Genomic DNA, 14,527 nt, shown 5'->3' on the forward strand with positions numbered 1-14,527 from the left:
TCACCTCTATGAGCTCGTTTCTTCAGCGATCTTGCTGTACGGCTTGGTTCCTATCTTCGTGCTTGGACTTTGCTTAATATCTTGGATCTTCTCATGTGCTTCTAAGGACTTGCTTATGTCGTAGATCATCGGATCATCATGTCGCCTTTGTTCAAGTCATGTCTTGCACCCTATTGAAGTACAAAACAAACACTTGCAAATTCTTTAGTCCAATTTGGTTGTGTTGGTCATCAAACACCAAAATCCAAAGTAAATGGGACTAGGGTCCATTTTCCTTACACACATAATATGGAATAGCAGGAGAACAACAGATTTGGAACATAAATAATTGGTCTCAGCTAGTGTCCACAAAGGAAATATTACATAAGTCCAACAATGCAACATTAGTTCCATACAAGGTAGCCTTATCTTATTACATTAATTATGAGGACATGAAATGCACAGCTAGGTCCTATGAGCCCCCCTAGAATCTAACATGGCAGTCAAAGATTGCATCCCTAATTGATGCCATGGTAGGCACCTCTTATGTCTGCAAATCATTAACAACTAGACCAATGGAAGAAGAAGAAGCAGGGTTTGCAACCCACTCTGCTTTAGTTGCTACTACTTCATCAACCCAAAACCCTAGGATCCAACTATGTAGGATGCAGCAAGCCTAAACCAGCTTCACTTATGTCTTGTACTTATGAAATGGCTTGTTATCTAGGATTCAAAAGCGGTTCTTCAGAGCACCAAAGGCCCTCTGAATGGTCACTCTAAGGGAGTTGTGCCTCAGGTTGTATAGCTCCTTGGCATTAGTAGGGTTATGCCTAGGACCATACTCAGACAGGTGATACCTCACAGCCCTATAAGGAGGTAGGAACCTAGGTCTACAAGCATAACCAGCATCCACTAGATAGAATTTTCCTACAAGGAGAGTGGTGGATTGTCTTACAAGATATAATTTTATGGTTTAAGATGAAATAGATAGCTATGGGTAATGATGTTACCTTCAAGAACACTAAGCCCCCATCCCTCTCTATAGCATCAGCTAGAACCAAAGCATCATGAGCAAACCCCTCCCACCTAGCCGGAACATATGTGAACTTGAGATCAAAATCAATAGGTGCCATCACATTTTGTGTACAGCTACCTTTCCTACCCCTGAAGGGCCCCTAGCATGTGCCTGGGCACCCTTGCCAACACATGGGTGCCATCAATGGCACCAATACAGTCCTAAAATGAAGGATTAAACATAAGTATGGAAATACAATCCTAAACCCAAGATAATAGAGCCAAGGTAGCCAACTGTTACCTTGAAAAAAAAGGTTCCACCTATGACTACCTAGGATTTTGACATGTGTTGAACCAAAAGGTGGTTTGATCATCTCAGCCCTTAGTTCCCCAACAGCATATAGAACCTAGGTGGAAGTGTCTGCTAACTAGTCTCTATAGAACTTCTAAAGCTCTGAATGGACAACTCTAAACCTCTAATTATGCCCAACCACATGGAGAAACATGGCAACTTGTTCCTTAACTGAGGAATTAATTGTGTCTAGAACTAAACCCCTCTACCTAAACAAGTCACAGAGTGCAAAAAAAGGTGCTCTACTCATCCTAAGCATGGCTATACACTCAGCATCAGTTGAGTTGTAAATGAGAGAAATGTTCTTCTTCCTATGCTCATCTGCTTCTAACCTAGGGCCATAAGAAATGGTGTCGATAGAATATCATTGGCAGTCCTCCGAGGGGTATCCCACGAAGGTAAATTGATTGGTAGAGGAGTGTGAGATCAAGAACAAGAAGGCAATAGAGACACACAAGTTAGATAGGTTCAGGCCATTAGTATGACATAATACCCTACTCCTGTGGTCTGTTGGTTTGTATTGTCTATCGTCTGATATTGTGTGAGTTTGGAGGGGGTCCCTGCCCACCTTATATAGTCCGGGAGCAGGGTTATAAGTCAGTTAGATCTAGGAGATAATCAAAAAGTAATAACTGATTACAAGAATCTAGGGATCATACATATCCTAACAGATCTCGTAGTATCTTTAGGATATCCTCTAGATGTCTTGCGGGAGGCGCCTGAGCAGAGCCGTGCCTCACAAGGCTTCGTCTTGTGGGCTAGGCCACCCCTAGGGGCGTAGCCCATGTGGTCTGCCGTGGGTATCCGGGGTCATACCCCCCACAGGTAGTCCCCGAGCGCCTTGTACCCATTGTGCAATGTCGTCTTGAGCTTTTTCCGAGCAGGTGCAAACGAAGCCAAGCAGTACGGACTCATGGTCCGACCACCTGATGACTTATCGAGGAGTCAGTGAGCAGTTGCCGAACAGCATATATTGATGCCGAATAGTGCGACCCATAACCGAGCAACATAACCCAAGCATGTCTTGCCATAAGGGTGTAAGGAGCTCAAGTTCAGAATAAAAAATTTCCTCGCAGTGGATGAAGTGTGCCCACTTAGAGTCTAACCATGAGTGAAGGAGATATTCTTCTTTAGCTTCAAGCGGCACGGAGTCTTCCAGAACAAAGCAAACACATTCACCGCGAGGTGAAGCGTGCCCACTTAGTCCTCGAGCCTGATAGTAGATGACATAGTTATGTGGTGCCAGGGTCAGAAAGTAGAAAACCTAGCCAAGCAGGCAGCTAGTCCCCGGGCATAGCCTCGAGATGAGAAGAGTGCACATTCACCACAAGGTGAAGTGTGTCCACTTAGTCCCTCGAGCCTGATAGTAGGTGACATAGTTATGTGGTACCAGGGTTAGAAACTAGAAGAAAAGCAGAAGATTGGCTGAGCAGGCGACCAGTCCCCTGAGCCATACGTAGAAATATCAGAAAAATCCAACCGTGTAGAAAAAACCAAAACATCAGCTGTATAGTAACTGTTACCGAGCCTTAAAAATAGCAAAGAAGTCGGTGATTATTCGGTGAGTAGCAACAAATTACAGGAGATAAATCAGTAGCATGGGCTTGAGACTACGTAAAGGCCCTAGGTAATGGCCCATTAAGCTGCATCAAAGACTTCATAGAGGCGCAAATTGTAGAAATGGATTCCCTAAACCCTCGAATATGAAAGGTTGGGGAAAGTGCTTTTATAACAGTGCCGCCGCACCCCTGCGCTCCCACCTTTACCACTTTGTCTTCCTCCAAAGCTCTCGCATTTCTAGATTCGCATCCACAGTAGCCTCCGCCGCCAAACCCTAATCGAATCTGAGGGATGGCGCCGAATAAGGGAAATGCCAAATCAAAGAAAACAAGCCCGAAGAAAGCAGGAACCGAAGCCCAGCGTGATGAAGAGTGGGTGCCATCACATACAGGAGAAGCGAAGCTGAACAGATTGGTGGAAGCCAGCGTTCTTCCTGACCGCGCCACCACCGGATGGTGGCTGGCCCTTGGTGAGCCCTTCCCAACCCCTCATACCGATGAAGTGGTGGTATTCGAGGATTACTTCTAGCGTGGGTTGGGATTTCCTGTTCAACCATTCCTTAGGGATCTGATGGAGCTTTAGGTGGTCAGTTTGTGTAATCTCCACCCAAATACCATTTTACACATCTCTATCTTCATCCATTTCTATGAAGCATACCTTGGAATCCTCCCCCACTTCAACCTCTTTCACTACCTATTCTGGCTGAAGAAGAGAGGTGGCGGTGGTTCCAAGGTGGTCGACAGGAGTGTACCTTTAGCTGCACGATAGGGATGGCAGGGGAGTACCTTATTGTGCCGCTCAACACATCACTGAAAAACTAGAACACCAGGTGGTTTTACATGAGGTAGAGCCATCCTGGCCATCCGCTGTGATACCGATCACATTCCTGAAAAACCAGAGGAGCTGGTCAGGAGATGCCAAGAAGCACTGATATGGAACAAGTAAAAGAGCTCCTTAGCATAATTTAGGGTGTGAAGACAAATGGCAGATTGGTAGCACTGAGCTTCATAGCTCACCGCGTTCAACCCTACAAGGAGAGAGCCCACCCCTCCTTTGAATTCAAGGGAGAAACCGACTGGTACCCGGGCAGAGGCCGGAGATGCTGTCGAGAGATGTTGTGGAGGAGCGGGCTGTAGAGCTATTCGCTCCATTTGCCTCATTCAAGATGTCAGGGTATTCAAAACCCTTTAACTAGAAGAATCTGCCACCTCAGGTAAACATCTCAGGTTTACATTTGTACTGCTTTTTATCTTTCATCGTTTCCGACCATCTGAACTAATTCACCTATGCAAAGATCCATTCAGTAGGAGAGGGTGGTCTACTTCTCGAGCGTGCCGAGGAGTGAATGGCTGAAAGGGGTAGACACCCGACCACCGCCATAGCCCATAGAAGAGGCAGGTAAGCATCTCGTCAGAGAGTCCATCCCTAGTTTTGAAGAAAATCTGAGGGAAGAGGGTAGTGGAAGATGAACCAGCTCAGAAGAAAAGAAAGACGGTAGGTGCCTGCTTCCCTCAAACTAGGTGGCATCTTGCTTGGCGATGATCAGACCACTCAACCATGGAGGACCACGGTGTTCGACTGGTCCGATGACAACGAATTTTTGGCAGCTGGTCTGCTGAGCACAAAGGAGCCCATGCACAGCGCTGGCACGAAAGATCGATCCAAGGGAGACAAAGAAATCCTCGAGCAGTGAACAAGGGAGATCCCTACACAACAGATGATGGAAGCCTCGGTAGTGCAAACGACCAGAGTCCTCGAGCAACAAGGGGAGGTGAACCCAGAGCGACGTGTAGAGAGGATCCTAGAGCATCAAATAGAATAGAGGTCTGTTGTGGAGGAGCAGGAATCTTCCTCCCAGAACACTAGAGTTGAAAAAATAGCTACGCCTGGGGGTTCAGGCGGGCACCGCTGGTTCAAGAAATTGAACCGGTAGACCAAACCATAAGCATCTTTGTCTTTGAGTACCACTGTGGTTTCTTAAATTCCTTGGCTACTAACAAGCTGATCTGATGCAGTGCAACACCGAGGCCTGAACCCGTGGTGGGGGCAATGCCGGATGCTGCCGTCCTAGAGTCCCCGAGTGCCTAGCAGCCAGAGGAAAGGTCAATCGCCTTTGTCAGCGGTCTTGGCAGCAGGTGAACCATTAGCGTAAACAACAGATGCCCTCGGCAATGACACCCGAGGCGACGATGGGAACCGTCGAGCCTTCGGGAGCGGAAGCTATAGTTGCTAGCGACACGCCAGAGCCTAAGGAAGCAAATCTAATGATGGCCGAGGAGCAAATGCTACCGCCTAAAGCATTGCCAGGGATGGTTAGACCCGCTATCCGTCCTTAGAGCCCCCCGATGGTGCTTCAAGCCATGGTGGAAGAGGACAAGGTGGAGGAGATCGAACACGCTGAACCTCAACTGCAGTCCATCTAGATTATCCACAAACGTGGTGATGAGGTGGTGGTTATCGAGGAGGAAAACACCACCAGGGAGATGAAGAGATTGAAAACCACTGTCACTGGAGTAATGAAGCAAATCGAGGTGAGTACTACAACTGAAATGCTCATACATGCTATTGGAGATCAAAGTTCATCATTAACACTGTACATCTATAGAGGATAACCTAGACTGCCGAGCATCGGCACCAACTAATAAAGAGGATGGAGCCCCTCACCGAGGAGAACAAGAAACTCAGAGAGGCAATGAACCTCTTAGAGAAGAACATCCAGAGAGCCCGGCGTGAGCGAGACCTTACAGAGTCCAACTCATGAGACCTGGAACATCAAAGGGGAGTCCTGTCCAAAAAGTTGGCAGCTACATCCGAGTAGTTGCAGAAAAAATCCGAGCAGCTGGCCACTATGTCCGAGCGATTGAAGAATGTCTCCGAGCAGTTGGACAAGAAATGCAAATAGCTCAAAAGTGTATCTGAGCAGAAATCTGGTATGCTATATTGGCAAATGTACTTTGTAATTGCTGAACAACCATAATTTTGGTGATAACTGTTTTGCTTGCAGAGCAAGATGCGAAGCTCGGCCAACTACGCCAGACCATCGAGCAAATCCGACAGGAGAAAGCGAAAGAGCCAGAGCGAGCAGACAAACTGGCCGAGGAGCTAAAAGGTGAATACCTCCAGGTCAGAGTTACTATTGAAGTAGTTTTCTGGTATGACACAACATTGTAACGTTTGTAGGCTATCATCATAAAGCCAAGGCATAGTTCGATGTGCTGGTGCAGGAGGCCAAGACTCAAAAGGAGAACTTCGACGCTGTAGTTTCCACAATTAAGCTAGTGCTTGACTGTGTTGACCTAGAGATGGCTACTCAGCCCAACGGCAGGCGGCAACATTCGGACACCATCATCTAGAGGTGCAAGGTAGCATGGGAGAACTTTAAGAGCTTCAACCATGATGCCATCGTGACCATCGCTACTCATGTCCTTGTAGTGGTTTGGTCTCATTACACAACCCTCGACTTTTAGTCGATAGGGGGTGGTTTCACCAAAGGACTAAGCGATGCAGAGACCCAACAGTTGGAGGATGAGGTGGAGGATGCAGCAAAGAATCTAGCCGATGATATAGACCTGTTTGGTGGGACTGATGGCAATGACGAAGCACAATGATCTGCTCGACAGACATCATTTGTAATTTCTGTACAATGTAGTTAGAATGCGTGAAAGCATAAAAACACTTACAAATATGATAAATGTTTTTAGGTGCATGTGTATGCAGTTTTCGTGTATTTTAGCGAAAAAATCTTCGTAGTTTGAACCATAGAGCAATTATACGTAGTAGCGTCCAAGCAGTTGTTTTGCTACTGACCCCCCATGGCCTCAGGCTAGCCCATAGTCCATAACGTCGAGTGCGGAGCCTTGTGCACATGTAGGAAGAACAAGTGTAACCAAGGAACCACAGCTGACCACCCATAACGTAGAGCGTGGAGCCCGTGGCATGTGTAGGGAGAGATCAGAAACTAGGTCTTCTCCATGGAGAAGAGCACTGAAACATGGGCTGCTCGGCGGTTGTCGAAATAACTTGGAGATACACATAATCTTAATAGTGTTCGAGCAATTAGTTCTTTGCTAGATCTTGGCCTTGGCTAGCCCATAGTCCATAATGTCGAGCGCAGAGCCCGTGCATGTGTAGGAGGAACAGGCACAACTAAGGAACCGCAGCCGACCACCCATAACGCAGAGTGCGGAGCCTGTGACACGTGTGGGGAGAGATCGAAGACCGGGTTTTCTCCGAAGAAAACAAAAAAGAATGTATGCTGCTCGCTGATCGGTGAAATATCTTGAAAATTTGGAGCAAAATGTTTGGCGTTTTGGAGAAACGTTTTGTGACAGTTTAGAGAGAACATATTCGGTGAATGGGAGAAAGCATGTTCGGTGAATTGGAGATTATGTATTCGGCGAATTGGAGATTACATGTTCGGCGAATTGGAGAATACGTTCGGCGAATTGGAGAATACGTTCGATGAATTGGAGATTTAGAGAAACGTGGTCGGCGACAACGTTGGTGGAGCTCATCATGAAGTGGCGTAAAAAACCCGATGATTGTAAGTGGAGATTTAAACCATAGTGGAGAAAAAATGGAGAAAAATTATGAAAATCAAAACTTTATTCATCATAAAGTGGAGAGTACATATCTAAGGCGTTTCAAGGATAGAAACGTATGAGGTGCTCGATATGCCAAGAGTTAGGAACATCGATTCCATCTAAGTCACATAGGCGATAAGACCTTGGTTAGGTAGCATCTTTGATGACGTAAGGTCCTTCCCAGGGGAGGAGAGCTTGTGCATCCCTTTAGTTTTCTACTTTCTGCGAAGGACAAGGTCACCAACAGCAAATGAACGACCTTTGACGTTGCAGTTGTAGTACCTTCGCAAGCCTTCTAGATACTTGGCTATGCGGACACAAGTGATTAGGCGTTCCTCCTCGGCCCTATCGACGTCCTCTGTCCAAACAGCTGCGGCTTGTTCTTCATCAAAATTTTCCACCCTAGGTGCTCGGAAGGTAATATCCGCTGGAAGTATGGCTTCTGAGCCGTAGACCAAGAAGTATGGAGACATGCTAGTGCTGCGACTAGCTTGAGTATGCAATCCCTAGACTATAGCTGATAGCTCTTTGAGCCATCTGCCTAGATGTTTATCATCTTTCTAAAATAATCTCTTTTTGAGGGCATCCAGTATCATACCGTTCGCTCGTTCGACCTGACCATTGGCTCTAGGATGGGCAATAGAGACGTATTTGATGGAGATACAATGGTCTTCGTAGAAATCCTAAAAGTGATGGCCAATGAATGTAGTTCCGAGGTCGGTGATGATGCTATTCGGGAGACCAAATCTGTGGATGATGTCTTTGAAGAGCTCGAGTGCTTTCTTTGCAGTAGCGGAGACGAGCGGTTTATACTCAATCCACTTGGAGAACTTATTAATGGCGATGTATATGTACCAGAAACCTCCTGGTGCTGGCTTAAAAGGACCAATCATGTCTAGTCCCCAGCATGCAAAAGGCCATGAGGCTGGAATGGTCTGCAACTCTTGTGTCGATACGTGTATTTGTTTGGCAAAAAATTGGCATCCTTCACAACGTCGGACGAGGTCTTCTGCATTGGAGATGGCGGTGGGCTAGTAAAAGCCTGCTCGAAAGGCTTTGTCGACCAGTGTTCTCGAAGCCACATGGTTGTCGCAGGAACCAGAGTGAATTTTGAGCAGTAACTTCACTCCGTCTTCTGGGATGATGCATTTTTGCAAAATCCCTTCCTTGGCACTTTTCCTCATCAAGTTGCCGTTTAACAGCACATAATGTTTGCTCCGATGAGTTAAGCGTTTGGTTTTAGTTTTATCGGCTGGTACTTCGGCGCTATAGAGGTACTTGATGAATTGTTCCCTCCAATCGGCGGTCGGCAAAGGTACCATAAGTACCAGCTGCTCGGTGGGTGGAACTTCCTAAATTTCTTTTTATTCTTTAATGGACGGCGCCACAAGATCTTGGATGAAGACCTGGGCAGAACCACGGCACGAGAGGAGCCTAACTTGGACAAGTAATTGATGATCTAATTTTGGTCGCATACCACGTGGTGGTACTCGATACCGTAGAACTTCCCTTCAAGCTTCCTAATTTCAGTGCAATAAGCGTCCATCTTATCATTGGAACAAGACCAATCTTTGTTAAGCTGGTTGATGACCAGCGTGGAGTCCCCGTATACCATAAGGCATTTGACGTCGAGCTCAATAGCTATACGGAGTCCGTGGAGACATGCTTCGTATTCGGCGGTGTTGTTGGAGGCCGCGAAGTGTATCTAGAGGACGTATCGGAGCTTATCCTTGGTCGATGTGATGAACAGAATGCCCGCACTAGCACCGTTGATGTTGAGGGCGCCGTCGAAGTACATCACCCAGTGCTTAGGGTAGGTAGTGGTGATGGGCTCTTAGATCTCGGTCCACTCAGCGACAAAATCAGCGAGCGCCTGAGACTTGATCGTAGGCCTGCTTCTGAATTCAATGGAGTAAGTGCCGAGCTCGATAGCCCACTTGATGATATGGCCATTGGCCTCTTTGTTGTGGAGGATGTCCCCCAGAGGGAACTCGGTGACCACGGCGATCTTGTAGTACTCAAAGCAGTGGTGGAGTTTGCGCGACGTAATCAGGATGGCATATAACAACTTCTAGACCTAAGGATAATGAGTCTTGGGCTTGTTAAGAACCTCGCTAATGAAGTAAGTCGGACGTTGCACCTTATAGGCGTGTCTGGCCTCCTCGCATTCGACCACAATTACTGTGCTGATGACGCGAGAGGTGGCGGCGATGTAGATTAGGAGAGTCTCATCGGACCGTGGTGCCGTCATGATCGGAGGCTTTGTAAGGAACAACTTAAGCTGCTCGAAAGCTGCATCTGCCTCTTCTAACTAGGAAAAGTGCTCGGAGGCCATGAGGAGTTTGAAGAAAGGTAAACCTTTTTCGCCGAGGTGCGATATGAAGCGGCTTAATGCAGCCATGCAGCCAGTAAGCTTCTGTGATGGCGGAGACCTTATCGAGATTGGGTTCTATGCCTCATGCGCTGATAATGTAGCCTAGGAGTATACCGGATAGAACTCCAAAGATGCACTTTGAAGGGTTCAGCTTCCATCGGTATCTTTTTATGTTGGTGAATGTTTCTTCGAGGTCGGCGATAAGATTATTGGTGGTCTTGGACTTGATGACCACATCGTCGATGTAAGCATCGACGTTGTGGCTGATCTGTTGATCGAGGCACATTTGGATAGCCCGTTGATAAGTTGCCCCGGCATTCTTGAGTCTGAAGGACATGGTGATATAGCAATACGCGCCGAAAGGCGTGATGAATGATGTCTTGATTTGATCTTCTTTCTTGAGAGAGACATGGTGATAGCCAGAGTAATAGTCAAGGAAAGAGAGTAATTCGTAGCCAGTGGTGGAGTCAACAACCTTGTCTATCCGAGGCAAACTGAAGGGATCTTTAGGGCAGTGTTTGTTAAGATCAGTATAATCAACACACATTCTCCATTCTTTATTCTTTTTTTGAACAAGAATAGGGTTCGCTAACCAATCAAGATGATACACTTCTTTTATAAATACGGTAGCTAAGAGCTGTTTTATTTCTACCCTAATAGCCTCCTTCTTGTCTGGCATGAATTGGCGAAGTTTCTGCTTGATCGGTTTGGCGGTCGGCGAGACATTCAAGGAGTGCTCGATCTTCTCCCGCGGTACCCCCTAGCATGTCTGCAGGTTTCCAAGCAAACACATCGTCGTTGGCACGTAAGAAGGAGACGAGCGTGCTTTCCTATTTGGGGTCAAGGTGAGCCCCAATCTTCACGGTCTTGGAGGGGTCGTCGAGCCCGAGGCCGACCTCCTTCACTTCCTTGGACTTGGCGGAAGCATAGGGAGGTTCTAGCTCTGGTATCTCCATGTCGACGGGTAGCATTTTGGCTTCGGCGACCATGCTGGCCATCTGGATGGAGAGGTCGGTAGCTTCGGCAAGAGCGTGACTCTCTGTCTCGCAGGCGTAGGCGATGGAGAGGTTAGCCCGCAGGGCCAGAACTCCTGTAGGCGAAGGCATCTTCAGCACCAAGTACGCATAGTGCGGTATAGCCATGAACTTGGCCAGAGCTGGCCGACCAAGTATGGCATGGTAAGCGGTGTTGAAATCAGCGACGTAGAAGTTAATGTGCTTGACGCAATAGTTGCTCACTGTGCCAAACTGTACTGGTAGCATAATCTCTCCAAGCGGTTTGGAGGCCCTACCGGGTACCACACCCCAAAAAGAGGAATCATAGGGCGTTAGATCTGCTAATCCCAGGCCCAGCTCCTTTAGGACTCTAGCAAAGAGGAGGTTCAGAGCGCTCCCACCGTCGATGCCTTTTGGATGGTTGCATCGAGGACAAGGGGTAAGCGCCCTATGTAGGGAATGTCCGCCCACTGGTCATCCCTACTGAAGGTGATAGGAACCTCAGACCATGGGCGATAGCTAGGGTTGGCGACAGCGTCATCTACGGTGATGTTGAGCACCCACCGTGCGGCGACCTTCCGTTCCCTTCTGCTTTCGGTGGAGGCAAGGCCCCCAAAGATGGTGGCGACCACCTTGTCGTGGTCCTGGAAGGCATTGCCATTGCCCCTAGGTGGTCGGTGACCTCTGGCTCTGTCATTAGCATTGTCGTCTAGCTTTTTGTTCTGGAATTCATTAGCTTTGTCGACCAGTGTTCTTGAAGCCACGTGGTTGTCGCAGGAACCAGAGTGAATTTCGAGCAGTAACTTCACTCCATCTTCTGGGGTGATGCATTTTTGCAAAATCCCTTCCTTGGCACTTTTCCTCATCAAGTTGCCGTTTAACAGCACATAATGTTTGCTCCGATGAGTTAAGCGTTTGGTTTTAGTTTTATCGGCTGGTACTTCGGCGCTACAGAGGTACTTGATGAATTGTTCCCTCCAATCAGCGGTCGGCAAAGGTACCGTAAGTACCAGCTGCTCGGTGGGTGGAACTTCCTGAATTTCTTTTTATTCTTTAATGGACGGCGCCACAAGATCTTGGATGAAGACCCGGGCAGAACCACGGCACGAGAGGAGCCCAACTTGGACAAGTAATTGATGATCTAATTTTGGTCGCGTACCACGTGGTGGTACTCGATACCATAGAACTTCCCTTCAAGCTTCCTAATTTCAGTGCAATAAGCGTCCATCTTATCATTGGAACAAGACCAATCTTTGTTAAGCTGGTTGATGACCAGCGCGGAGTCCCCGTATACCATAAGGCATTTGACGTCGAGCTCAATAGCTATACGGAGTCCGTGGAGACATGCTTCGTATTCGGCGGTGTTGTTGGAGGCCGCGAAGTGTATCCAGAGGACGTATCGGAGCTTATCCTTGGTCGATGTGATGAACAGAATGCCCGCACTAGCACTGTTGATGTTGAGGGCACCGTCGAAGTACATCACCCAGTGCTTAGGGTAGGTAGTGGTGATGGGCTCTTAGATCTCGGTCCACTCAGCGACAAAATCAGCGAGCGCCTGAGACTTGATCGTAGGCCTGCTTCTGAATTCAATGGAGTAAGTGCCGAGCTCGATAGCCCACTTGATGATACGGCCGTTGGCCTCTTTGTTGTGGAGGATGTCCCCCAGAGGGAACTCGGTGACCACGGTGATCTTGTAGTACTCAAAGCAGTGGTGGAGTTTGCGCGACGTAATCAGGATGGCGTATAACAACTTCTAGACCTATGGATAATGAGTCTTGGGCTTGTTAAGAACCTCGCTGATGAAGTATATCGGACGTTGCACCTTATAGGCGTGTCTGGCCTCCTCGCATTCGACCACAATTACTGTGCTGACGACGCGAGAGGTGGCGGCGATGTAGATTAGGAGAGTCTCATCGGACCATGGTGCCGTCATGATCGGAGGCTTTGTAAGGAACAACTTAAGCTGCTCGAAAGCTGCATCTGCCTCTTCTAACCAGGAAAAGTGCTCAGAGGCCATGAGGAGTTTGAAGAAAGGTAAACCTTTTTCGCCGAGGTGCGATATGAAGCGGCTTAATGCAGCCATGCAGCCAGTAAGCTTCTGTGATGGCGGAGACCTTATCGGGATTGGGTTCTATGCCTCGTGCGCTGATAATGTAGCCTAGGAGTATACCGGATAGAACTCCAAAGATGCACTTTGAAGGGTTCAGCTTCCATCGGTATCTTTTTATGTTGGTGAATGTTTCTTCGAGGTCGGCGATAAGATTATTGGTGGTCTTGGACTTGATGACCACATCGTCGATGTAAGCATCGACGTTGTGGCTGATCTGTTGATCGAGGCACATTTGGATAGCCCGTTGATAAGTCGCCCCGGCATTCTTGAGTCTGAAGGACATGGTGATATAGCAATACACGCCGAAAGGCGTGATGAATGATGTCTTGATTTGATCTTCTTTCTTGAGAGAGATATGGTGATAGCCAGAGTAATAGTCAAGGAAAGAGAGTAATTCGTAGCCAGTGGTGGAGTCAACAACCTTGTCTATCCGAGGCAAACTGAAGGGATCTTTAGGGCAGTGTTTGTTAAGATCAGTATAATCAACATACATTCTCCATTCTTTATTCTTTTTTTGAACAAGAATAGGGTTCGCTAACCAATCAAGATGATACACTTCTTTTATAAATACGGTAGCTAAGAGCTGTTTTATTTCTACCCTAATAGCCTCCTTCTTGTCTGGCATGAATTGGCGAAGTTTCTGCTTGATTGGTTTGGCGGTCGGCGAGACATTCAAGGAGTGCTCGATCTTCTCCCGCGGTACCCCTAGCATGTCTGCAGCTTTCCAAGCAAACACATCGTCGTTGGCACGTAAGAAGGAGACGAGCGCGCTTTCCTATTTGGGGTCAAGGTGAGCCCCAATCTTCACGGTCTTGGAGGGGTCGTCGAGCCCGAGGCCGACCTCCTTCACTTCCTTGGACTTGGCGGAAGCATAGGGAGGTTCTAGCTCTGGTATCTCCATGTCGACGGGTAGCGTTTTGGCTTCGGCGACCATGCTAGCCATCTGGATGGAGAGGTTGGTATCTTTGGCGAGAGCACGACTCTCTGTCTCGCAGGCGTAGGCGATGGAGAGGTTAGCCCGTAGGGCCAGAACTCCTGCAGGCGAAGGCATCTTCAGCACCAAGTACGCATAGTGCGGTATAGCCATGAACTTGGCTAGAGCTAGCCGACCAAGTATGGCATGGTAAGCGGTGTTGAAATCGGCGATGTAGAAGTTAATGTGCTCGACGCAATAGTTGCTCACCGTGCCAAACTGTACTGGTAGCATAATCTCTCCAAGCGGTTTGGAGGCCCTGCCGGGTACCACACCCCAAAAAGAGGAATCATAGGGCGTTAGATCCGCTAATCCCAGGCCTAGCTCCTTTAGGACTCTGGCAAAGAGGAGGTTCAGAGCGCTCCCACCGTCGATGCCTTTTGGATGGTTGCATCGAGGACAAGGGGTAAGCGCCCTATGTAGGGAATGTCCACCCACTGGTCATCCCTGCTGAAGGTGATAGGAACCTCAGACCATGGGTGATAGCTAGGGTTGGCGACAGCGTCATCTACGGTGATGTTGAGCACCCGCCGTGCGGCGACCTTCCGTTCCCTTCTGCTTTTGGTGGAGGCAAGGCCCCCAAAGAT

The 14,527-nt window shown here is 48.0% G+C and overlaps 3 protein-coding genes across 3 annotated transcripts; all 3 read right to left on the bottom strand.

The window, feature by feature from the left end:
* Positions 1 to 10,692: 10,692 nt before the first annotated feature.
* LOC136460679 (uncharacterized) lies at positions 10,693 to 11,124 on the bottom strand. The gene has a single exon (XM_066460287.1). The coding sequence runs from the start codon at positions 11,122 to 11,124 to the stop codon at positions 10,693 to 10,695; it is 432 nt and encodes a 143-aa protein (XP_066316384.1).
* Positions 11,125 to 11,998: 874 nt separating this feature from the next.
* Positions 11,999 to 12,337, bottom strand: LOC136460680 (uncharacterized). The gene has a single exon (XM_066460288.1). It carries the CDS (start codon positions 12,335 to 12,337, stop codon positions 11,999 to 12,001), a length of 339 nt encoding a protein of 112 aa, XP_066316385.1.
* A 1,405-nt stretch (positions 12,338 to 13,742) lies between these two features.
* LOC136460681 (uncharacterized) lies at positions 13,743 to 14,174 on the bottom strand. The gene has a single exon (XM_066460289.1). It carries the CDS (start codon positions 14,172 to 14,174, stop codon positions 13,743 to 13,745), a length of 432 nt encoding a protein of 143 aa, XP_066316386.1.
* Between the last annotated feature and the right edge of the window lie 353 nt (positions 14,175 to 14,527).

The sequence above is a fragment of the Miscanthus floridulus genome, chromosome 6, assembly GCF_019320115.1.
Source record: "Miscanthus floridulus cultivar M001 chromosome 6, ASM1932011v1, whole genome shotgun sequence".
Classification (NCBI taxonomy): Eukaryota; Viridiplantae; Streptophyta; class Magnoliopsida; order Poales; family Poaceae; genus Miscanthus; species Miscanthus floridulus.